The sequence below is a fragment of the Lontra canadensis genome, unplaced genomic scaffold (assembly GCF_010015895.1).
Source record: "Lontra canadensis isolate GAN:19392208 unplaced genomic scaffold, GSC_riverotter_1.0 scaffold47, whole genome shotgun sequence".
NCBI classification, from domain to species: domain Eukaryota; kingdom Metazoa; phylum Chordata; class Mammalia; order Carnivora; family Mustelidae; genus Lontra; species Lontra canadensis.
In genome coordinates this window covers 8370713-8397780 of record NW_022631041.1, presented here as the reverse complement: position 1 = coordinate 8397780, position 27068 = coordinate 8370713, and the positions used below count along the sequence as shown (strand labels likewise).

Here is a 27068-nt window from a genome sequence, read left to right as displayed (position 1 = left end):
CAGCTCTCGCCCAGTGAAGGACATTTCTGGAAGTTCAGCTTTTGGGGAAAAAAAAAAAAAAAGCACAAGTCTGAAGCATATTTTAAAGATATTATAAAGTTACAATATTTTTTTACAGTTAGAAACAAAATTTCCTCTAAGAACCATAGTTATTTTTCTTATTGTTCAGAGTCTTCAAACGCAATCCTGTTAGCCCATTCATGATCTTGTTTTACTGCTTACCAAAAATGCAGCAATTCAGAGGGAAACACATCAATGTTATTGTATTTGAAATATTTTGAGGCACTTTTATTGAAATTAGAAAAATTGAAACTCTAATGGCTACTCAAATTATAGTTTTCTGGGAGAAACCAACAATTGAACATTAAAATGCAGGAAGGCATTCTAAGAAGGAAAACCTAATACCTTATCAACAGGAAAGTTTATAGATTACAAAAAAAGGAAAGAGAGAGACAGAGAGAGGAAGGAAAGAAGGGAGCAAAGAAAGAAGGAAAGAAAAAGGGCGTTTTCCTCTCCAGAAAAAGGCAAGTATTGGGCACCTGCTGGTTACTTCTTCTTTCCTTTCTTTTTTTTCTGTGTGTCTGGAGACAGCGTCTTCTTCTCTGGCTCCACTGGACTTGTTGCTTCCTCCACAGCCAGAGCTTCCAATCTTAGGCGCTCAGCTTCCAGCAACTTGTTTCTATACTCTTCCCGGATATCGAAGATCTTCTGTCGGGCTTCATCTAAAGAGTCCTATTCCAAAACAAAATCCTAAGCAATTAAGATTTACTAATAAAAGCTCATGGTCCCAGAAAAAAATTAAAAAAACAAAACAAAACAATCCCCTTATCCCTTCCTCATGCCAATAGATTTCTATGGCAAATTACAGAAGAGAGACCAAAAAAATTAGGTTATGGTCTCAAATGTTTATCAACACATGAAACATGAGACAGCAACAAAAGGCACATGAGATTTTAACAAAATGGTGAATAAAAGCATCAGCAGGAGAAAGAGACAGAAAGGTGAAGAGATAGGCAAGAGTTCAAATATAATCTCTAGAAAATATGCAGCTCAGAGCGACTCTCACCGTAATTGTGCTCAGTAAGTTACTGTACTAGACCTGATGTACTGTACTAGTGAGTTACTGTACTAGACCTGATGTACTGTACTAGTGAGTTACTTGTATTAGACCTGATGTACTGAACTAGTGAGTTACTGTACTAGACCTGATGTACTGTACTAGTGAGTTACTTGTGGTAGACTTGATGTACTATTCTAGTGAGTTACTATACTAAACCTGATGTACTATACTAGTGACTTACTGTACTAGACCTGATGTATTATACTAATGAGTTACCTGTACTAGACCTGATGTACTGTACTAGTGACTTACTTGTGGTAGACTTGATGTACTATTCTAGTGAGTTACTGTACTAAACCTGATGTACTATACTAGTGACTTACTGTACTAGACCTGATGTACTGTACTAATGAGTTACCTGTACTAGACCTGATGTACTGTACTAGTGAGTTACTATACTAGACCTGATGTACTGTACTAGTAAGTTACTTGTACTAGACCTGATGTACTATGCTAGTGAGTTACTGTGCTAGACCTGATATACTGTACTAGTGAATTACTGTACTAGACCTGATGTATTGTACTAATGAGTTACCTGTACTAGACCTGATGTACTATGTTAGTAAGTTACTTATACTAGACCTGATGAAATGTGTTTGGCATGTATTTGAAGAACTTTCAAATACCATCACCCAGTTCACTACTTATCTTTGTTATCGTCAGTTTGGCTCTCGTTCAAGTTTAATTTAAATTGAGAGACCACATCTTGGTCCAATTCTTACTTACCCCTACCCTCTCCTCCTGGATCAACTGATTCACTCGGTTTTCTGGACCTCAGGCCCAACTGACTTTTCTTCTACTTCACTAACTGCTCCTTGTCAGTTTCCTCTGCTGACGTCTCCTCTTCTCCTTTATTTCTTAATGAGGAAATGGCCACGTCTTAAATCTTAGACTTCTTTCCTTGGTGGTTTTATCTAACCCCGTGGCTTTAGATTCCATTTCCACACTGATGGGTCCCCTACTTTTTAAATCTCCAGCCCAGATCTTGCTCCCAAATTCCAGAACCATATATCTAACTTCTATTCAGTATCTCCAGATGACTGTAATAGATACATAAGAATGCCTTTTTTTGATACAATAGGTATATCCAAAAATGTCCCAAATTGAAATCTTTGTCTTTTCTTTCAAGCCATCAGATCCAATGGCAACTCAACCTGATCAGTTGTTTTGCCAAAAACCTTAGAGCATTTCTTGACTCTTTACTTTCTCTTATAGTATACCAACAATCCATCAGGAAATCCTGATTCTACTTTCAAAATATACATATATATAACTAGATTTGTATTATAGTTTATATTTTCAAAAAGAAGGGTAATTTTCAAAGCTTAATGTCAGCTCCAGGCACCATACTAAAAATGTTCACTAATAAAGCAGTGATATAACTAAGTCCCAATGTAGCTTTCCTAAGAAGCTTTGGCTTTCTTATTTCATTTGGGTTTCTGATAGTATGAGCACAATCATGGTCCATCCTGTTGATTGTTTCCTGTTTCAAAAATGATATAATTAAAAAAAAATAATGAACTGATGTTAACCAGAAGAGAAGCATCTAGAAATGACTGTTTTGTCTGCATTGCTAAATTCTTTGAGAAATTTTCTGTGGCTTTGCAACATGCATGATTGTGGTAGAGATTATGGAAGAGCTGAATGTCAAAATGAGACTTTTTTCAAATCTTTTGATGAAAGAAAATTACTGTATCCACCACAATAAAATTGGCTTTGCTAAATCAATTGTGCAACATGGTAGTAGTACCATATTAAAAAGAGAGAGAAAGTCATCTAAAGGATTTAGGATAAAGTAAGTTTAATATAGGCCAGTAATCTCTTGAGGATTGGTATCTTTTTCTCCCATCTAATAAGAAATGTGTTACTGACAGTGTTTCTATTAAGTTTGATTCAACCAAAACTAGGGTTTTTATACCTCACACATCCTATTCACATTCAAACTAAATTCTATAGAAGATAGATTTAAAGTGTGCACATATTTTATATATATGCTTATATATTATATATTTCATATGATAAATCAATATTTATAATATTTATAAATAATATGTATAAAATAAACATACCTTTCCATGTTAAATCAATAAACAAATAACACATATAGGGTGATTGTTTTAAAGAAAATAATAAGGCCAAGCGTGGGCCTTCAGATATTGAGAGATGCTAACTGTAAAAGGGTAGCCAGAGAAGATCTCTCTAATAAAATAGCAATAGATATAAGATCTCAGAAAGTGAAGCTGTAAACCATTTGGCTCTCTAGGGGGAAGAACATTCCAGGACAAGGTTAAGAGCAAGTTAAAGACCCAGAGGTGGGAACATGTCTGACTATTAGTGGAAAGGTGAAGTCAGTTTGGAAAAAAACAAAAGAAGCAAAGCAGATAGAATTATGGAGGAAAAAGATCAGAGAGGAAATCGGGCACTAGATTATATAGATTATATGGAACTCTAGACACCATAATAAAGACTTCTTTTTCTTAGTGAAATGTGAAGTCATTACAGGAGTGAAATTTTAGAGATGTACTATGTACTATGTACTATGCACTATGTACTATGATCACCACTAGTGCAACTCATAAAATATTTGCAGTTCTCCTCCAGGCATAAAGTAGCATAGCACTCTTAGTCTTAGTCTTAGTTTTAGTCTGCTAGGGCTTTTGTTACAAAGTGCCACAAACTGGGTATCTTAAGGAACCAGAATTTATTGTTTCAGCATTACTGATGTTAGAAATTTGAAATCAAGGTGTCCACAAGGCTAATTCCTTCACTGTCGTAGTATGTGACCATGTGATTAGATTTGACCAGTGAAATGTGACTATGAAACATAAATGTGATGAGAAGGGCCCTCTGCTGACCTTCCCTCTACATGCAGCTAGAAGGAGAAATACTCTTCTGTTGTTTTAACCCAAGAGTTGGCAAATGAAGGCCTGTGGAAAAATCTGGCTCATTGCCTATTTTTCTAAATAAAGGTTTACTGGAACACACGTAGACATCATCTTTGACTGAATTTGTATGAAGAACAGCAGAGCTGAGTAGATACCATACCTGACCTGCAAAGGCAAAAATATTTACTATCTGGTCTTTTACAGAAAACAAGTTTGCTAACCCCTGTCTTAAGCCACTGAGACACTGATGCTGTTGGTTACCACAGGATAAAATCATTTTCCTGATGGTTACTATCATTTTGGTTTGAAGCAGAGATTCCGTTGTAGAAGAACAAGATGGCAGCAGTGAGATCAGTCAGGAGACTGTGGCGATAACTCTGAATAGAAAACACCAGTGGTTTGGACTAGGGTGGTAGGCATAGAGAGAACGAAAAGTGATTGAATTATAGGTATATCTTCAAGGTGATGCTGACAAGTATTGATAATGGATTAGGTGAAAGAGGTGAAAGAAGTCAAGGATGTCTCTGAAAGCTGTGCTCTGAGCAACTGAGAGAGTACAACTGCCCTTCCTGAGTGGGGAATATTGGTGCAGGTGATACGTTTGGGTTGATGTGAGAAAGAGGGCAAGAATGATAGAATCTGGACTGGCAGAGGTTTGCTGAAGGTGCCTATTGGACAAGCAAGAGGATGTGCCAACTAGACATATTTCTGAGCCTTTCAGGGATTCCATGGAGCAAATTGGGTTATTTTAAGAACTGTTCTGCTACCAGCTTAGAATTTGGCTGCCTCAAATCTCTTAATACCATCTTCACCCAGCTCTCTTTACCTACACACATATTTTGTTGTTGTCTTCTCTCTCCTTCCTCCCATCTTTGTGGATAGATCCTCAATACTGCATTTTGGAGGGGTTTAAGGAAATAAGTGAAATTCGGTGTGTTTCACCCATCCTCCGTCTCTTCTGAGGAGTTGGGAACTAAACGCTTTCAAGACTGCTCTCCACCCACGTCCTGTATGAGTCTACGATATCTTTTTGGAATGTGTCAACCGTACTCTGTATGTTGAGACTCACCCGCATCTCCCCATACATCTCCAGGATTTTGTCCTTTACTTTAAGCTGTTCCTCTTGGTCAATGTCTCGAACGCTGAGGACTCTGGTCCTGTACTGGCGGAACTGATGTACCTCCTCTGCCTTTTGCATTGCCTGATGCTGGTTCAATTCCTCTGTTTGCAGCAGAGGGTCAAAGTCCATTGTTTTTCTATAAAAACATCAAAAGAGATGCATAAATCATTTTGGAATGCTGGAGTTCAAATAATTTAAAATTATATGAACAGTGCGGTGGCCTGAATCCAATCAAATGTTAGGAATAGAAAGGATAAACTTACTATCTGTTGATGGGCTATTCTCCGTTTATTGAGTCACTAATATTTTAGGAAACAATTCTAGGAAAGTACAAGGAAAATCAGATGCTTCCTCCGATGAGGTGTTCATGGAATTGGCGTTGAAAAGTATGAGACTATTTGGAGGTCTTTCCTTTTTTAATTTATGCAGCTAAATAATGTTGAATATATTTTCAAACTTATAAGTATGCCTGAGTAACTATCTCTCTCTGTTAATCCTACTGTCTGGTTCTTGATAAAATTAAATGTACTTAAATAATGCCAGCAGGCGGGCGCCTGGGTGGCTCAGTGGTTTAAGCCGCTGCCTTAGGCTCGGGTCATGATCTCAGGGTCCTGGGATCGAGCCCCGCATCAGGCTCTCTGCTCAGCAGGGAGCCTGCTTCCCCCTCTCTCTCTCTGCCTGCCTCTCTGCCTACTTGTGATCTCTGTCTGTCATATAAACAAATAAAATCTTTAAAAAAAAAAAATAATGCCCGCAGGCATAGTAGGAATTTTCTGCAGCTCAACTCACCTTAATCAACTTACAAATTAAATCTTTACAGAAAATATTCAAATGCTTTTATGATTGACTTAATAAAACATTTGCTAAATTTGAGGAGTAAAATCATGTACTCCTAAAAATTTGAATACACTGATGCATATTAAGCATTTAAGTTCAAATTTTCAGTTGTTTAGCAACTGCTTATTAATGTATCCAAAATTCTGTGAACACAGATGTCTGCATTAATCATGTTTATTAAAACTTACCGTACATACTGAGTTAAGTTTACACATTCTAGTGCTTTTCGAATAAGTTGTGGAGACATTTCCAAAATTGTTGGGGATCGTGAACGAGATCCTGTTAAAAAAATAAGTTCCAGGATTTCAAAAAAAGAATCAACACTGCCTACATGACTGTTATATCTTATTTTAATTAAAAATAATATCTTCTGTTTAAAAAAAACATTGATTGGACTTGTCTAATATGATTTTAATGTGATTCAATGCAACTTTATTAAAATCTATTTCATATTTATCTTCTAGTTGGTGTTACTATACTTACAGTTACTTGAGGGAGATGGCAAAGTGAATATACTCTTTAAGAAGAGTAACAGAATGTTACCACACTGGTAATTAAATGGTGATGGAGACAAGAAGTAAAAGTCATGCTGTATTTCATCATACACAAATTAAATGACCCAATATTTAAAGTGTTTCTTCTAGAGGTAAAAACCATCATAAACACCACCAGGGGTGGAATATAAAAATAATTACAACACAGTAGTCTACTTTAAGAAACTTGCAGATCCAGTGGAGTAGGCAATATATAGCAGGTAAACACTGACAATCAAGTTAGCAGGAAATTTCTACTCCCGAAACACATATGAACGCACAAAACAAACTTAATAAGGAGATTTTAGAGACTATAATATTAACCACTCAGAGTTTACAGGACATTTAATCTCCTTTTTAAAAAATTATTGGAGTATAATTTACATGCCATAAATTCACCCATTTTAAAAGTATAAGTTAATGCTTTTTCATATGTTTACAGAGTTGTGTGACCAGCACCCAAATTCAGTCTCAAAACATTTCCATTCTCCACGTAAAATCTCCTGTGCCTTTTACAGCCCTTCTTCATTCCCATCACAAGCCTAGGGCAGCCATTGATGTACTTTGTCTCTATAGATCTGTCTTTCCTGGATAGTCCATGTAACTAAGAATGGTAAAATGACATCTAACTTTTTAAGAAACTGTCAAATCATAGTGTTGTTTTTTTTTTTTTAAGATTTTATTTATTTATTTGATAGAGAGATCACAAGCAGGCAGAGAGGCAGGCAGAGAGAGAGGAGGAAGCAGGCTCCCTGCTGAGCAGAGAGCCCGATGCGGGGCTCGATCCCAGGACTCCGAGATCATGACCTGAGCCGAAGGCAGCGGCTTAACCCACTGAGCCACCCAGGGGCCCCAAATCATAGTGTTTTGATTACTGTTAACTTCAAAATAAATTCTGAAAACATGAAGTGAAGATCTTCCCCCTTGTTTCTTTATCAAAATTACTTTGGTCATTCCAGGTCTTTTGCATTTCCAAGTAAGTTTTGGGATCAGGTTGCTAAATTCTATAAAATGTCTACTAGAATTTTGATGGAGATTATACTGAATTTATAGATCAATTTGGGGAGAAATGCCATCTGACCAAATTGAGTCTTCTAGTCCAAAGCATGGACTACCTCCTCCTTTCTTTAGATTTTTAAAAATTTCCTTTAGTGACATTTTGTAGTTTTTGGTATACAGGTCTTGCACTTTTAGAAATTTATTTCCATACATTTATTACTGACATTACTGTGAATAAAAGGGTCTTAATTTTCTTTTTTGATCACTCATTGATATTATGTAGAGATGAAAGTAATTTTTGTATATTAATCTTGTATCTTGTACTTTTTATTTAGTTATATGCCTTCAGAGTTTTAACATGTCTTTTAATTAATTTTCAGTTTATTAGTGCTTTGGGGGAGAGATTATGTTAAGTCCTAACTTTGCCATCAGGACGTCTCACGCCCACAGACTATTTAGTCTTACTTTTTACACAGGGTTGTGATCCCCTCCCACAATATTGGAAAGTGCTTAATTTGTAACAACTTGTTAAAAGTGATCACTCATTCAGAAATTCAATCTAATATAAACCTTTAAAAAACATTTTAAACATGATGTACAAATTATTCATTTTTTTGAAAATACATGAAGACATGGTACATGTGAAATAAAAAAAATCCCAACTCAACTCTATGATGAAAACATCAATTCAATCATGTCTTTCATTTTATAACATAAAACATTCCTGAAGAATTAACATTTTATAATGTGTTTTTTAGGAACCAGGAGCCAATAACTTTTCTTTTTTCATTGTGATGACTATGGGATCTTAGATTTCTAAAGTTCATTTGCTTTTCTTATGAACATATCTACTTATGTTAGCTATATTTTTGGCATTTCAAACATTAGTTGTTTTGATAAGATACTAACTCTGCTGACTTTAACTGGAAAGTAAATACTCACTGATTAATTAGATAGTTGTGTTTTCTTGCCTTCTGCCGGATAACATATATTTAAACAGAAGAGGGTGTAGGAAAGGGGCAGAGAAGTTTAACCTTCATGTTCTTTTTTTTTTTTTTTTAAGATTTTATTTATTTATTTGACATATGGAGATCACAGAGAAGCAGGCAAAGAGAGGAGGAAGCAGGCTCCCTGCTGAGCAGAGAGCCCGATTTGGGGCTCGATCCCAGGACCCTGGGATCATGACCTGAGCCAAACGTAGAGGCTTTAACCCACTGAGCCACCCAGGCGCCCCTCACCTTCATGTTCTGGCTACTAAACTCTTTTGTGTCAGAATAGGGTGTGAGTGTATTATGACAGCCTTGTATGTTTCCAACGGACTAAGGGAGAAAACTTACTTCGCCATAGATAAGTCTAAAAATCGCTGTTCAAGGGCATAGTGATTGTGAAGCCTGGGGAAAAGATGTGGGAATAAAGACAAAGATCACCTGCAACGTTTGTAAAAAGCATTTTCTAGAGGCTCCCAGAGGTAAAGGGGAAGTGGAAAGCAATGTTCAGATTGTTGAACTTGACAATGGCTTTGGTATTGAGAAAGAATGCTTAGGTGTGAAATCCATAGTAATATCATTTCCATATGCCCTCTGGTACTATGAAGGAAATTGTTCTAAGTTACCTACTGTATGAAAATAGGAAGTAGCAAGAATAAGGTAGGGGGTTTTCTGCTTTGCTTTTAGAGATTTTATTTATTTATTTGAGAAAGAGATTGAGCATGAGTGAGGTGAAGGGCAGAGGGAGAAGCAGACTCCATGCTGAGCAGGGAGCCGGATGTGGGACTTGATCCTAGGACTCTGGGGTCATGACCTGAGCAAAAGGCAGATCTTAAGCAAATGAGCCATCCAATCACCCACGAATAACACAGTTTTGTGGGAAATCCAAATTTCAAAGGAATAAAGAGACCAGATCATGCAAAGTTCTCCCAGGGTCTGTAATCTCTTACAGGTAATGCTTCTCCAGGAGTGAGGGCTAATATGGGGCACCAACAGCAGAGGTAAGAGCATCCCATGGAGTTCCAGAGAACAGCTGGACAACCAGACCCATTGTTCTCAAGCAAGATTCCTTCTACAACCCCTATACCCAAAGTCCATGGCCATGTTTCAGTGCTGTAAGAGGTCCTGGAAACCAAATAGCACACCTTTTCTTGGAGGGAGAAGGGGTCGACTTTTCTTGATATTGTGTGAGTAAATTTATATTTTATTTTACATGTAATATAGTATATATTATATTATACATATATTATTTATGTTCAATAAAAGTGATAATAAAACACATTTCAGAATGTGTTGAAGACATTTTTGGTTGAGGACAGACCACTTTGGCCTCAGTTTTCCATTTCCATTCAAATTTACCTTTCCTCCCTGTTTCCTACCCCCTCCTTTTCATCCCAAAGTAGACTCTTTCATAGTGCTGTGAACTTTAATAGAAAGGTCTAAAGCCCGAAGGCCGAAAGTGTGAAGAAATGAAGATCACGAAAACTGACACAGAAGCAGTCCCTCCCAACACACTGGTCTGGGGCTCTGCGCAGAAAATGATTCCACACCATGACCGAGGGGACACACTGGCCAAGGCTGGAGTGAAGAATCATGATTATATTCCATTTTTGCAACTTAAAAAAATTACTTTGTTAGCATATAAACAGGTCGACCTCCAAACATAATTAGATTTTCATTTCACAAGTCTTTAACCAAGTGTGAGGAAAAGTTTATGTTCCATTAGAGATCACAACATGTGGAATGAAAAGAATTAGGATTTGAGTCCTGATTCACGGCACATTGTTTCAGCTTCCTGACCTCGCGTGAGACATTTATCAATCACTTAAATTTTGAGGCAGAAATAGCGGTATATGCTTTGTCTAGTTCATAGAGGCTCCAGTGAGATAATAGATGTAAAACCACTCTACAAATTAAATATTAATATAGAATGATAGCTGTTATTCTAAATAAGTTTTAGTGTTACATCATGTATATCATTATTTATTAAACGAGTGCCTACTTTCAAAATATTCGCTAAAAAAAATGGAATCTCCTGTTAGTGCAGTAAAAGAGCCCTTTGAATTTTGGAATTTTCCTCTTCCTTGTGGAACTCCTTCAAGGACATGGTTTAGCCATAAGCAGTTTTTAATTTAAAAATTCCCAGACTGGTTTAGCAATTTTGAGAAAAGAACCATTGCTGTTGGTGTTTCTGAGGAAGCATCCTTTCAAAATATCTTTCTTACCTGCCTGGGTTCTGAACAAGTAGAGAAATAAAGATTAAGATTTTTGCTACTGATACAGGTATAATTGGAGAAGGTAGCTCCATGTGAGAGGCAAATGGGCCACAGTCACGGAACGCGACAGCCAGCTGACCCCTGCCATTCACCTCACTACCGTAGGTAGTGGTTCCAACTCAGGGACAAGCAAGCGACTCAGGATCCCTTATAGGCAGCCAGATTTATTGTTTCAACCACAGAGGACACTTAGCCCCTTAGCAATTTAGTCCTTTCATCCAGGAGTTGCTCAGAGGAAATCCTTCCTCAGGGAGACCGGCATGGAAAGACATTGCTCTGTTAAAAACTTCCCTAGAGGATTTACATTGATTTTAGTGAACAAATACGAATCCCCACTATACAAAAATGAACCAAATCGGCGTGGCTTGTGCACCACTAAAAACTCACCCCTCTCCTCCAAAATTTTAGAATCCAAATATTTAAAATTTGTTATAAAAGGTAAGAAGAAAATATACCATGAAGCCTATGGTAGATTTAAAAAAAAAAAAAAAAGTATCTGTGTTTGGTGACAATGGCATGCGTGGTCACTGCAATTTTATTTTTAGTGTTTATAGACACATGGAAGTGTACAAAAATATACCTGCTGTGTGTTTTTTGTTTTTTGTTTTGGCCCACTTCTACCTTTAAGTTAACTACTGAGCAATAAGGTCATTGAGCCGATTATCAACTCTGATAAACAAAAGGAAGACCTATGAATCCAAAAAACGTATTTTTCTAGCTATAACCCTACACATCACATGTGTTTTGTCAGTGTCTTTCCAGAATTCTTATTTCCAAGTACATATTTTTCTTACAAACGAGAACACCACTTACTGATCTCCTTCCGCACGCTCTGCTCCTCCTTCCCTGCTGGGGACGTTCCTCCGCTTTCGCTGCTCCCCGATTTGGAAAGATCCTTCAAGCCCTTCCCCATTTGCCACTTCTTCCACAGCATATTCCCTGACGACACGACATCTTTGTTATCGGAACTCACAGAACTCTTTGTGTCTGACTCTCTTGTGGCACTTGACAGAGTTTCAACTACAACACGACATATGCGTTAGCCAAGACGAGCTTGTATTCTATAAAATCATATGCAGAAAGTAGCGAGGGCTTGTGGGAACCAGGTTTGGAGCAGACTGGAAAGCTTTGCCACCTCCAACGAGAGCACTAGCGATAATAATCATTGGTAGCCTCAGAAATTATTTGGATGGCCCGGACCACCGATGTGTCTGGAAGCATACCTCAGGATACCAACACATCACATAAAAATAGAGGCTTTGGGGAGGTGAGACATTGCAAGTGGAAATGGGATCTCTGAACACTGGGACCACTGCTAGGGTGGGCCCTGGAGGAGGTAGCAAACTGCCTTGTATGGGAAATATATGTGAATGTGGTTCTCTCTGGAGAGGGAGCCCTGTGTCTAGGCACTTGTCTAAAATTATCTTAAAATAGAGGTGAGAAGAGCTCTTGCTTGTGAAATTGCAAAGTTGGGAAGTTTTTCCTTAATGCTACAATTCTGCTCCCACTGTTCTAGATATTTACGCCGGGGGGGAGAAAAAACTGTGTAAAACCTATCACAGCTTCCACGTTATACAGACATTCTCCCCCCATTTATCAATTGCAGATAATTTAATTAATGTTATATTCTGCTTTGAATAAAAGGTGATAATAGGTTAGTAATTGAAAACATGGAGAAATGTTAAAATAAATACACATTTTAACATATTATTAAAATTGATGAACCCTTCAGACAAAATGGATCAAAAAAAATTAAAAATAAATTTATTTTAGGAAGTTTAACTTACATAAAATAGACAAATTTCTTCTAAAACACACTTTACCAATCTGACAAAAGGAAAGTTAGAAGAGCTTCATTTCATGGTGAGGGATGGAAAGTATATACTGTATTAGTCCAAATATATGAAGTTCAAGAACAGGCAAAATGGAAACAGGGTAATAGAGGTCAGACTAGTTGTTACTTTGAGGGAGAAAATGGCTGACGGAAGGGGAATGAGGAAGACTTTGGGGATGTTTAAGTGTTTTATATCTTGATAATGGTGGTTCCAGAATGTGTACGGATATAAAAATTTGTCAAGTTGTACAGTGAATATTTGTGTCTTTACTGCGTGAATGTTGTAGGACAAGGTCAGCCTCCTCTGAGCCTTGCTCTCGACTAGGCCTTGTCCTTGGTTTGTGAATTCCAGTTTAGGCAAAGAATACTGCTGGACTAATTTATCAAGAAATGCCCCCCACCCCCGCTTTGATATTCCAATCCAGCTCCTCTCTTCCCCCTACCCTCGATATCTAACCAAGTTTTCTGGGTAACTTTCCACCCACTCCCTACCTAGTCACTATAAAACCCCACTTGTCCCTGCTGTATTCAAAGTTGAATTCAATCTCTCTCTCTCCTACTGCAACAGTCTTGACTCCTATTGCAATAGTTCGAATAGTGTTCCTCGTCATTTTTAACAAATGTCCTGTGCAACATTTTTCTTTACATATAACTTAATATATTTTTAAAAACAATAATAAACTCTAATAAAATAATAAAATTTAAAATAATGAGATGATAGAATCATAATAAAACCTATTCACTTTTGTATTCTCGATATGACATTAAACTTTAACACTTAGAAAAGTGAGTACTTTGGGAGTTAGAAATATTTCAAATCCTACTCTATCACTTTTTAGATCTGTGACTTAGGAAGTTTGATGACTCTCTGAGCATTGGTCTCTTTATCTGTACAAAGGAATAATAGTGTCTACCTCATAGCTGTTGTAGGTTAAAAGGAGATAAACAGTTCTGTGAAGAGTACCCATCCCAGGAAACAAAATCAGGGTGATATTTGCTATTTATACTCTTTATATAAAAAGTTAAGGGGCATTATCATTATAAAAATCATTGAATTGCATTCCTAAGAACATAAACATGGAAAAGCATAGTTAGGGATGTTAACGTCTTCGCCCTACCTGGGCATCCCAAGGAGGTTATAGATAGGGGCAGTGAAGGGTTAGTGAAGGTGCTCTGGGGTCATGGAGAGCTATCTGCAAGCTGGCCTGTCTCTGGGTATCTTGTGAATTTAGCAAATTGCAAAGTAAATCACTCTGGGCCTGTGTCCTTATTGATAAGCCAGAAATCATATTATAGATTTATAATATTGTGATTATAATATAAATAATATACTATATAGATTATAGTGAATTCATGCGAGTGTTCAATGAAATAATTAGTATTTTCAGTTCTGGGCCCACAACAATCACTCAATAAAAGCAGTTAGCTTTATCTTACTGTTATTATTCACAGCTATTATTACTAGAAAGTTGCCAGATTAACAATCGTGGGCCTGCCTTCAAATTCACACACTGCTATCTTGACCTAGGCTTCACTCTTATTTCTGGTTTCATCTTTTCTTAAATGGAGGAAACCATATCTACTTGGGGAGAAAGCAAACATCTGCTTGATTAAAAAAAAAAAAAATCACAATATATTTTCCTATCCTGTAGAATCCTCTGTCTTTTAAGAGGTGCAAAGCACAGCTCCATGCTCTGAGGTGGCTGGGGCAGGGCTCACTGACCTTCCTCCAGAGCTTTGGTTTGGCTCTCAGACACAGGCATGCTGTCCGCATCCGGTATTTTCTTAATGAACCGGCTGAGGTAATGCAGGCGAGCCTGGGAAGCCTAAAGAACAAACATTATCAATGAATGGCCCAGGAAACAACATTTCAAGAGTGCATGAAAGAAAGAGGAAAGTGAGAATAAATAATGGCAGGTTGAACTAGGCCAGCTCTTACTATCCAATAAACTCAAATTCTAAGCTATCCATAATTCTGACAGTTCTTTCTGAGAGCTAACGAAGAAGCAGTCTTAGAATGGATACACAAGGCATGCAGCCTTAGGTCCAGTTGCTCCTGAACCTTTCTCATCTGGCTTAATAACCCTGAGTAGGGACATGAAACACATATGAGTAATAATGGCTCACTATAGCGATGATTCTTACATAGAGTAGGGAGGGAGATGTGAAGTATGTATATTCCACAAGGGGCAGCACAGGCTTTTTATCCACTCAAGGCTGTTCAAAGTACATGAAAACCCATATTAAACATGTTTATGCTTTCTTACTTAGGAGTGTGAGGACAGACATGGATACTGATGAGGAAACAGAAGGCAAGCTGAGGACAAAGCAGAACCTGACACCCCACAAACCCCCCCCACCCCGCCCCCGCCAATGGGATCTATGTGACATTCCTCAGGCTCTTTCTGGCTGCCCTAAAACTAAGGAAAGGAAAAACAAATAGCTAATCTATAGAGATCACAATCCTGCAAGACCCAAGTCTCCCTCAGTTTACAAATGTCTCAGCAATTTATAAGAACGAAGCACTTCTATCAATAGCCTAGCTTCCAGAAGGAAATGTAGATACAATTATATGTGCTTATAACCTGCAGCCTATTCATGGATACTTGAAGCAGGCAGAGTATAATGTTCCTCCAGGAAGTTTCCAACTATCTTCATGTTAATGCCTTGCTAGAGGGTAAAACAACATAACTTGACAGTCGCAAGGCCTCTAGTATCCTGTGAGTCTTCTTTAACAATGAAAGTTCTTTCAGAAACCTCTCTTCTTCCTTACCTCTCCCAACCCCATACTATATAGTCAGCCACCCCTCACAACCTTGAGCAGCAGCTCTTTCCGCCTATGGGTCCTGTCCCTGTGCTTCAATAAACCAGTATTTTGCACCAAAGACGTCACAAGAATTCTTTCTTGGTCATTGGCTCCAGACCTCACCCCACTGAACCTCATGTATATTCCAAAACCACATCAATACAGCCCACACTACGTAAAAAAAACGAGGGAACCCACAGTTTGGACCAATAAAGTGGCACCATCATGTGCTTCCCTTTTGTGAGTCATCTGGTATCAGCCATTCTGCACATTTCACAGTGTGTTTAAATATGGTCTTAACATGTAGTTAGTGAGTGTCTAACAAAATTCCAGATACCGTTCCTAAAGGAAAGACTATGTGCTTTCACCGTCGTGGCTCTCACTTCAGACCGGTGCCTAGGAATGGAAAGTTAAAGAACAACTTTTCCAACTCAAGTGACCTTGATAGCTCTTCCTGGCTCAGTCATCTCCCAGGCTTGCTTCATGGCTCGGATTTCATCTGCTCGTTCTGTATCCTTTTTCACTTCAAAAAATTCTGCTTCATTGTGTTCTGTGACCAACCTCAAAATCCAGTAGGGTTTATTTGGGTCTTCTTGTTGAGGGTGAACAGTGGATATCTGATAAATAAAAACCTTTGGGTTAGGTATTGCCCTCCAGTCAAAAAGGTCTGGATTTTAGCTCACGACCCATAATTTCACTATTAAGTATGTACCCAGGAGAAATGAAAACACATGTTCACAAAAATACTTGGGACAAAAAAATACATTACAGCTTTATGCTCATAATAGCCAAAAAAGGAGACAATATAAATGTCTATCAATTGATGAATAGATAAACAAATTATCATATATTCATATCATTGAACACTACCTTAACAATAAAAAGTAATAAACTACTGAAATATACCATAGTGCAGATGGATCTTACAGATAGACATCATACTGAGATAAAGAAGCTGAGCACAAAAGAATACAACTTGGGTGACTCATTTGTTTGAAATTCCAGAACAGGCGAAAACAGCTACCTGGGGTGAGGTGTGAAGATGACAGAGTCCATTGCAAAGAGGTTTGAGGGAATCTCCAACCTTATGGAAATGATCTATACTTTATACCTTGACAGAGATGTAGATTACAGTATTGAATGCACTAGTCAAAATTCATTGACTTGTATAATTAATTTTACTGCATTTCACTAAAAACAAATTTTATCTAAAATTGTAAAGAAAAAAAATTCTAAATTACATTTAGAGTTATGTGGCACCTCTTTACAAAAATTAGGGTAGGGATAGTTGATCATGCCACATGTGGATACACTGGATATATATTCATTATGAAAGTAACATTTTGATATCTTCTAGGATTATTTTTATTTTTATAAGCCATAAGCTGAGAGCAGATTGATTTAGGACTTGAAATATCTAAATTTTTTTTAAGACTTTTTAAAATTTATTTGATAGACAGAGATCACAAGTAGGCAGAGAGGCAGGCAGAGAGAGAGAGGAAGGAAAGCAGACTCCCTACCGAGCAGAGAGCCCGATGCGGGGCTCGATCCCAGAACCCTGTTATCATGACCTGAGCCGAAGGCAGAGGCTTTAACCCACTGAGCCACCCAGGTGCCCCTAGGACTTGAAATATCTAGATGAGTGACGCTCATTGGTGACAGTTTGGTAGGGAGAGAGGCTTGAATCTAATGTGGTTACTAGCACTGTACACATGATTCAGACAATTGTCAATTATTCATGTTGAATAATGAAGATGGGGAAGCAGGGATCGGTAGGGCCACTGAATAAAGTTGTTGTGGGCAGTTTGGTTTCAATGTTACCAAAAAGATCTCCTTGCTTTCTACAATATTCCTCTAATATTCTGATGAGAACTTAAATCTCACAATTGGAAATTCTTTTCTCTCTTCCTTTTACAACACGGTACAAAAGATTTTATCATCTTTTATATTGTTTGATAAATGGGTTAATCAGAAACTCTGGGATCAGGAAAGGGAGTATAATGAAGGACTAGGGGGGCACTGTAAGAGTTTATGGATTGAGTTAAGCTTATTTGTTTTAAATTTCAATTTGTTTTAAATTTCAATAATTTATTTTGTTGATGATAAGGATATTTTTTCAGTGCCTTCAAATAATTGATTTCTTAACACTAAATGATAAACTGGAGCTACAGCTAGAAAAGTTAACACACAACATTATCTCGTTCAAGAGGAACAAAATACTTTCTTGAAACCACTTCACCTATATTTTCTAACAAAACAATGTTAAAATAACCTAATTTTAAAAAGAAAACTGTATCTGGTCCTTTCAAAAGTAATAATCCCTTGGAAGAGAAACTTCTCTTTTTCTGTATCCATTTAGATATTACAATAAAAGTAGCACTTGGATTATAAAATGTAGCTAGTGAAAACATAAGTGATATAAATTTAAGAAGAAATTAGCTTTTCCACATGAAATAAAATCAATGATCAAATAAATTCAACATGATTATGGTAATTAAAGTAAAAATACAAAATATAATAGTTTTCAGTTTCTTATTTGGCACATGTATTAATACATTTTAAAACATGAAAAAATAAAACACCAAGGTCTACCAAACAACTGGCACAATATTAAGATTCCTAAAGCTTAGTTATTAATATCCTAAAAACCCAATTCCGGTATGAATTCTGTAACCAAGAATACATTTGGTGCTATGCAAACTGATCCAAACACCATCTTTTTCAGTATTCCCCAGAATTCAGGAGCATTTCAAAGTTAACTCAGGATGAATCCCACAATTCCTTATTAAATAGTGGATTTTCTGAACAAGCTTCTCATTTTTTATTATATATGTGCCCATTTGTCACAATTTCAAAGAGTGGAAGGCCACCAAACATGTTAGTTTTTAGTTTTATCCAGTCATTAATTTTCTGCAGAATTACTTTTCCTTGACTTAATATTTTTGCAAGATTTTTCATTTTTTCATTTCCTTATTTATTTTGTTATGTTAGTTACCATACAGAACATCATTAATTTTTGATGTAGTGTTCTGTGATTCATTATTTGCATATAACACCCACTGCTCCATGCAATCCGTGCCCTCCTTAATGCCCACCACCAGGCTAACCCATCTCCCTACCCATTCCCCTCTAAAACCCTCACTTTGTTTCTTGGAGTCCATAGTCTCTCATGGTTTATCCCCCACTCTGATTTCCTCCCCTTCATTTTTCCCTTCTTTCTAATGTCCTCCATGCTATTCCTCATGTTCCACAAATAAGTGAAACCATATGATAATTGACTTTCTCTGCTTGATTTATTTCACTTATCATAATCTCCAATCCCATCCGTGTTGATGCAAAATTTGGTATTCATCCTTTCTGATGGCTGAGTAATACTCCATTGTATATATGGACCACGTCTTCTTTATCTATTCATCTGTTGAAGGGCATCTCAGCTCTTTCCACAGTTTCGCTGTTGTGGACATTGCTACTATGAACATTGGGGTGCATATGGCCCTTCTTTTCACTACATCTGTATCTTTGGGGTAAATCTCCAGTAGTGCAATTGCTGGGTCATAGGGTAGCTCTATTTTTAATTTTTTGAGGAACCTCCACACTGTTTTCCAAAGTAGCTGTGCCAACTTGCATTTCCACCAACAGTGTAAAAGGGTTCACCTTTCTCCACAACCTTTCCAAGATTTGTTGTTTCTTGCCCTGTCAATTTTTGCCATTCTCACTGGTGTAAGGTGGTATCTCAGTGTGGTTTTGATTTGAATTTTCCTGATGGCTAATGATGATGAATATTTTTTCATCTGTTAGCCATTAATATGTATTCTTTTGAGAAGTATCTGTTCATGTTTTCTGCCCATTTTTTGACTTGATTGTTTTTTGGATGCTGAGTTTGAGTTCTTTATAGTTCTGATACATATATTAGCCCTTTGTAGTATCATTTGAAAATATATTCTCCCATTCCATGGGTTGCCTCTGTTGTGTTGACTGTTTCCTTTGCTGTGCCTGAAGGTTTTTATCTTGATGAAGCCCAAAGGTTCATTTTTGTTTTTGTTTCCCTTGTCTTTGGAGACTGTCTTGAAAGAATTTGCTGTGGCTAATGTCGAAGAGGGTATTGCCTATGTTCTCCTTTAGGATTTTGATGGATTCCTCTCTCATATTGAGGTCTTTCATCCATTTTGAGTTTATCTTTGTGTATGGTGTAAGAGAATGGTCAAGTTTAATTTTTCTGTATATAGCTGTCCAATTTTCCCAGCACTATTTATTGAAGAAACTGTCTTTTTTTTTCCCACTGTATAATTTTTTTCCTGTTTTGTTGAAGATTATTTAACCATAGAGTTGAGGGTCCATACCTGGGCTCTCTCTTCTGTTCCATTGGTCTATGTTTTTGTGCCAGTATCGAGCTGTCTTGGTGATCACAGATTGTAATATAGCTTGAAAACAGGCAATATGATGCCCCCCAGCTTTGTTTTTCTTTTTCAACATTTCCTTAGCGATTTGGGTCTTTTCTATTCCATACAGATTTTAGGATTGTTTGTTCTAGCAATTTGAAAAATGTCATTGGCATTTTGATCAGAATGGCATTGAAAGTATAGATGGCTCTAGGCAGTATAGACATTTTAACAATGTTTATTCTTCTGATCCATGAGCATGGAACGTTTTTGTGCCTTCAGTTTCTTTCATGAGTGTTCTGTAGTTCCTAGAGTATAGATCTTTTACCTCTTTGGTTACATATCCAAGGTATCTTATGGTTTTGGGTGCTATTGTAAATGGAATCAATTCTCTAATTTCTCTTTCTACAGTTACATTGTTAGTGTATATGAAAGCAACTGATTTCTGTTCATTGATTTTGTATCCTGCCACATTTCTGAATTTCTGAATTGCTAGTAGTTTGGGGTGGAGTCTTTTGGGTTTTCCAGACGAAGTATCATGTGATCTGTGAAGAGAGAGAGTTTGACTTCTTTACCATTTTGAATACCTTTTATTATGTTGTTGTTGTTGTCTGATTGCTGTTGCTGGGACTTCTAGTACTATGTTGAACAACTGTGGTGAGAGTGGGCATCCTTGTCATGTTCCTGATCTGAAGTGAAAGGCTCTCAGCTATTCCTTGTTGAGAATGATATTTGCTGTGGGTTTTTCATAGATGGATTTTATGAATTTGAGGAATGTTCCCTCTATCCCTATATTCTGAAGAGTTTTAATCATAAAATGATGCTGTATTTTGTCAAATGCTTTTTCTGCATCAATTGAGAGACCATGTGTTTCTTTTCTCTTCTCTTGCAGATTTGTTCTATCACATTGATTGATTTGCAAATGTTGAACCACCTTGTATCCCATGGATAAATCCCACCTGGTCATGGTGGATAATCTTTTTAATGCACTGTTGGATCCTATTAGCTAGGATCTTGTTGAGAATCTTGGCATCCATATTCACCAGGAATATTGGTCTGAAATTCTCCTTTTTGGTGTGGTCTTTGCCTGGTTTGGGGATCAGGGTAATGCTGGCTTCATAAAAAGAATCTGGAAGTCTTCCTTCAGTTTCTATTTTTTGCAACAGCTTCAGGAGAATAGGTATTAGTTCTTCTTTGAATGTTTGGTAGAATTCTCCAGGGAACCCATCAGGTCCTGGGCTCTTGTTCTTTGGGAGGTTTTTGATCACTGTTTTAATCTCATTACTGATGTTAGTCTATTCAGGTTGTCAATTTCTTCCTGTTTCAGTTTTGGTAGTTTATAGGTTTCCAGGAATGAATCCATTTCTTCCAGGTTGCTTAATTTATTGGCATATAGCTATTGATAATAATTTCTGATAATCATTTCTATTTCCTTGGTGTTAGTCGTGATCTCTCCCTTTTCATTCATAAATTTATTAATTTGGGTCCTTTCTCTTTTCTTTTGGATAAGTCTGGCCAGTGGTTTATCAATTTTCTTAATTTTTTCAAAGAACCACCTTCTAATTTTGTTGATGTGTTCTATTGTATTTCTGATTTCTAATTCATTGATCTCTGCTTTAATCTTAATTATTTCCCTTCTTGTGTGGGTTAGGCTTAATTTGTTATTGATTCTCCAGTTCTTTAAGGTGTAAAGACAGTTTGTGTGTTCAGGATTTTTCTGTTTGAGTGATGCTTGAATGACTATGTTTTCCCCTTTAGGACTGCCTTTGCTATAACCCATAGTTTTTGGACACATGTGTTTTTGTTCTCATTGGTTTCCATAAATTATGGAATTTCTTCTTTGATTTACTAGTTGACTGAAACATTCTTGAGCAGGATGGTCTTTACCTTCCAAGTGTTTGAATTTCTTCCAAACTTTTTCTTGTGATTGAGTTATAGTTTGAAAGCATTGTGGTCTGAGAATATGCAGAGAATAATCTCAGTCTTTTGGTATCAGTTGAGACCTAATTTGTGATCCACTATGTAGTCTATTCTGGAGAGAGTTCCATGTGTGCTCAAGAAGAATGAATATTCTGTTGTTTTAGGGTGGAATGTTCTATATATATCTATGAGGTCCATCCAGTCCAGTATGCTATTCAAAGCTCTTGTTTCTTTGTTGATTTTCTGCTTAGATGATTTGTCTATTACTGAGAGTGGAGTGTTAAGGTCCCCTACAATTAATGTATTATTATCAATATGTCTCTTTATTTTGGTTAACAGTTGACTTATGTAGTTGGCTGCTCCTATGTTGGGGGCATAGATATTTACAATTGTTAGGTCTTCTTGTTAGATGGACCCTTTAAGAATGAAATAGTGTCTGTCTGTATCTCTAACTCAGTCTTTAGCTTAAAATCTAATTTGTCTGACATGAGAATTGCTACCCCAGCTTTCTTTTGAGGTCCATTGGCATGACAGATGGTTCTCCATCCTTTCACTTTCAGTCTGGATGTATCTTTAGGTTCAAAATGAGTCTCTTGTAGAAAGCATATGGATGGGTCCTGTCTTTTTATCCAATTTGTAACCCTGTGCCATTTTATGGGAGCATTTAGGCCATTCACATTGGGAGTGATTATTGAAAGATATGATTTTATTGTCAATCATGTTGCCTCTGAAGTCCTTGTTTCTATAGATTGTCTCCATATATTTCTGCTTGGTATCACTCTTGGGATCTTTTTCCTTTTATAGAACCCCCCTTAATATTTCTTGCAGGGCCAGCTTAGTGGTAACATATTGTGTCAGTTTCTGCTGCTCCTGGAAACTCCTTATCTCTCCATCCATTCTGAGTGACAGTCTTGCTGGATAAAGAACTCTTGGCTGTATGTTCTCTCATTTAGTTCCCTGAATACGTCTTGCCAGTCTGGCTTGCCAGGTCTCTGTGCATAGGTCTGACATTATTCTGATGTTCCTCCCTCTGTACGTAAGGAATCTCTTCACCCTAATTGCCCTTACAATGGTTTCCTTGATTCTAAGATTTGCAAGATTTACTATTACATGCCAGGGCATTGGTCTGTTCCCTGTGATCTTGGGAGGGGTCCTCTCTGCCTCTAGGACACTAAGGCTGTTTCATTCCCCAGATTAGGACATTCTCAGCTACAATTTACTCAAATATATTTTCTAGTCCTCTCTCTTTCTCCACCCCCTCAGGGATCCCAACAATTCTGACAATGGAATGTCTCACGGCATCATTTATTTCTCTAATTCTGTTTTCATGGATTTTAAACTGTTTGTTCCAGGCCTCCTCCTGTTTCTTCTTTTCCATCAGCTTATCTTCTAGATCACTAATTCATCCTTCCTCTTCATTTGCCCTAGCTATTAGAGTATCTAGACTAGATTGGATCTAATTGATAGTACTTTTTAAGTTCTGCCAGATCAGTTCTCATTTCTGCCCTTAGAAAATCTATGTTGCCATTAATGATTTTCTCCTTCCCAGCTATTGTCTGTGTAACTGTTCCCCTGAATTCTGTTTCTGACCTCTTGCTTATATATCCATTATTTCTGTGACAGAGATCATAGTCTCTGGTCTTTCCTATGTTGGGGGTTCCTTTTCTTAGTCATTCTGTTGAGGGCTGGTTGAAGGATTGTACAGAGTCCAAATTATTGACCCCAAGCCAAGGAAGATGCACTTGTTTTATAGAGACCTTAGGGTTGTCAGCCTCTTGTTCTTCCAGCCTGTGTTCTGGGGGAGGGGACTGCCACACTGTTACTCAGGTAACCCTCTTTGGGTAGAATTGTTCTGCCCCCTGTGGAGGGGGAATAGGCTCAGTGAAAACCAGGTTTGGGGGACTTTTATTCTCTGGTGGCTTTCTCTGGCAGCTTTCTGCATCCCCCACCCTGAGAGTCAGAGCAGAAGTGTCTGTATCCAAACCTCTGTCTCAGAACAGAGAGATTGCAGTCTGCCCCTCAGTGAGCTCTCCAGGCCACACTGTCTCCACTTCTGTCTGTGCTGCCAAAAACCACAGCATCCTGGTTGTGAGCCCCACAGCAGCTCTCTGAGCTCTTGCTTCCAGATCCAGGCGTATCTCTGTCCTTTGTGCTTCTAAAACCTCCAGCCGCCCCCAGTTCCCAATTGTGTCCCTGCAGCTCCAGGTTTCAGTCTAGGGTGCTGCCATAAAGTCCTTTCCTCACTGCTACCAGTCTGCAAGTCTGTGCCCAGTCCCCAGTATGGGAGGCTTTTGTGCTCCAGTGGCACAGAATCCCGGAGGCTCCCTCCCCCTTCCATTTATCTTCTGATGTATGCCCGCAGAATCATGAATCCCTGCTTCCTACCTCAAGACTAACCACCTAAAATATTCTGTTTGTAGAGATCCAGATATATCTTCTTACATCACAAGCTGATTTCATGGGTGTTCAGAACAGTCTGGTAGATATCCAGCACAATTCAGGGGATTGGTTAAAAGAAGGTCCTCTACTCCTCTGCCATCTTTTTCTTTTCTTTTTTTATGTACCTCAACCCTTCCAACTTCAGCTTTTCATTTGACTTTCATCTATAATGTTTTCACACATTATAGGACTAAATCTACAATAGATATCAGGAAGTAATAAATCATCAAGATCTATATGGACTTCCATATCTATAGCAGTTTGTAACATTAGACGGTTTGGTTTTCAAACTTACATATATCATGGTATCTCTCACATGTCTCTTATAATGTCCAGTGCCTAGGGATACTATGTACTTATGGGATATCTGGCCAAAATGTTTATGCTCATGCAGTGCTAACACTTAGGAGTTATTCAGAAGCAAACCACCTTGATGAAGATTGTTTCATCAAATGTACACTCTGCAAAGTAGCCTAGAGTAGCAGATGAGGCTCAAATATCCTGCCACATTTTATACGGATAGTTTCCCAAAGAGTGAGAATTGACTCTGGGGAAATGATCATAGTTTTTTAACACAAAAGCTTTTGGCATTCTTCCGCTGTTTTTCATGGTACTTACTGCAGCTACCACAACACAGCTGGGACTTCTTACTCATTCAGTCATTAGTTCATATCCCATTCTAACCTTAAGAGTACTTCCCCATGTTTGACTCATAAAATGCCTGGCTCCAACTCATTTTGACTGCTTTAACAATGACATCTTATAAAAACATATGTGATGTTAATTTTTTATAAAGTTCCTCACATTCATCCAAGGCCCTATGAAACAACCCAAATATGCAAGCTCATATGGCCCTGTGCTTATACCTACAATGCAGTCAAGATGCTGAGGAAATGGGTTCTAAGTAACTTCAACTAATTTTCAAAGTATCTGAAGAGCAACCACATCACCTTGCTCCTCTGCCATCAGCTGTGAGAATTTGGATACCTCTTCTTTTCATTGGCTTCATGAAGCCAAATAAGGCCTGAAGAGCACCATTCTTCTATCAGTTGTAATAAATATGAATTAACTCTTTCTACAAAATCCTCTTCTTTTCCCTCAAGACATTCCAGCAGATAAAGAGTCAGTTCTTCAATCCTATTAATGCAAAGCTTTGGGTCTGTTGTTCTTAATGTTTGAACTAAAGCTCAGGTTCTGTCATTAATATTCACCCTTGTACTCTTTTCTTGCTGAAGAGATAAATTCTTTCTCTCCTTTGCTTGTTTGTTTTTGCCATAGTCTGCTCAGCTTTGATCACCTGTTTTTATTCTTCTGACTCAATCATACTTTGATCTGGAGATAAGCCCACCAGTATAACTGGCTATTAGGCTTGTACACCTTCAATGGGGTAAGTAAGTTTAGCAGGACTTTGTTTAGTTGAAACTGGAAGAATCTCAGCTGTCGCAGTGGGGCTTGCAGGCTTGTCCATAGGGTATAAAGAAAATATGAGCACAACTTCTGTCAGTCAGGATGCTAGGACCTGGAGAACTGGATTTTTCTTCTTCAATGTGTTTATCTTTAATTTCTGATTTATCCTGGAAATGTTTATTTTCCTTTTATAAGGCATCTTTTCCCTTACACCTGAAGTTTGAATTAATATGATTTGATAGAAATTGGAATGACTCTTCAAATTTTATGGTAATACTATTTGTATAATAAAAGGCTTTACTTTGCCTATCTTTGTCTTCATTCACATGACATCCCCCCACCAGAAGAGTATTTTTTGCTGATTAAACACTGTATTTCTTCAGAGATTTGATGGTTTGTTTAATGTTTTTCTGTTTTATCCAGCCACTAACTGATTTTTTTTTAAATAATCTTAAACTTGCTTTACCTTGAGGTAAATGTGAAATCATTACATTCTGACAGATAAAAACAACCTTCAAGACAAATTTCAAAGTATTTTTAAAAATAGGACATTTGTGCGGCTCAGTCGGTTAAACGTCCAACTTTTGATTTCAGCTCTGGTCATGACCTCAGTGTCCTGAGACTGAGTCTTATATGGGGCTCTGTGTGCATCTGCTGGAGATTCCCTCCCTCTTCTTCTCCCACTGTCCCTCCCCTGACTTGTGCTCTCTCTCTCTCAAATAAGTAAATAAATCTTTACCAAAAAAAAAAAAAAGTAAATAAAAATAGGACATAGGGATGATCACTTTTATAAGTCCTTTGGGAGCTGAAGCCCTAAGTTTTAAAATTTCAATATGTAAACTATGGGTGTTCAAAGAATAACAGGATTTACCATAGAATCTGCTTCTCTTCTGGTTCATTTACATCTTATTTTGCTTGTATGAAAAACTCTTTGTAGACTGATGTGACTTATCCCCCAATAATCTTTGGGTGAGCACAAAAAATGCAGCTGTTCCTCTCCTTCCAAGACTTCCTGTTTCATGGGATGCAGGTTGCAACTTCTGCAGCCTTGGCAACTTGCCTCTTCCCAGCACTGACATTGACTAGGTCAGCCTGCGCCAACTGAATTCCAACACAAGGGAAGAGCCCCACCCAAGGGGTTACCCTTCCCCCCTCATCAGTTCCATTCTACTCTCAGCAGAGGTCAGGTTAAGCTTCTTTATTTCACCATGTTTCCAAAGGCAGACTCCAACTAGGAAATTAAACTTTGGTGGGGCACCAGAGTGGCTCAGTCTGTTAAGCATCCAACTCTTGGTTTCAGCTCAGGCCTTATCTCAGGGTCACGAAAAGGAGCCCAGCATCGGGCTCTGCACTCAGCATAGAGTCTGCTCAGGACTCTTTCTCCTTCTGTCCCTCCTCCCCACACATATATTCACATGCACTCTCTCTATCATATAAATAAATAAAATCTAAAAAGAAAAAAAAAGAAAGACAGATAAACAGACAGGCAAACTTGGCAATGCAGGTGGACAGCTTTTCTACTACTGA

At 37.7% G+C, this 27068-nt stretch overlaps 1 protein-coding gene and 1 pseudogene across 1 annotated transcript in view; both read right to left on the bottom strand.

Moving 5' to 3' along the window:
- Nucleotides 1-460: 460 nt before the first annotated feature.
- ADGB (androglobin) overlaps nt 461-27068 on the bottom strand; it is a 174864-nt gene continuing 148256 nt past the window's right edge. The window contains exons 31-36 of the mRNA XM_032873132.1: nt 15837-16013; nt 14314-14416; nt 11570-11776; nt 6151-6241; nt 5075-5261; nt 461-732 (exon numbers count right to left, since the gene is read on the bottom strand). Coding sequence (XP_032729023.1) covers nt 547-732; nt 5075-5261; nt 6151-6241; nt 11570-11776; nt 14314-14416; nt 15837-16013 — 951 coding nt within the window. The 3' untranslated portion in view covers nt 461-546. The remainder of the gene's footprint in view (nt 733-5074; nt 5262-6150; nt 6242-11569; nt 11777-14313; nt 14417-15836; nt 16014-27068) is intronic.
- On the bottom strand, nt 18211-26562 carry LOC116876695 (annotated as a pseudogene).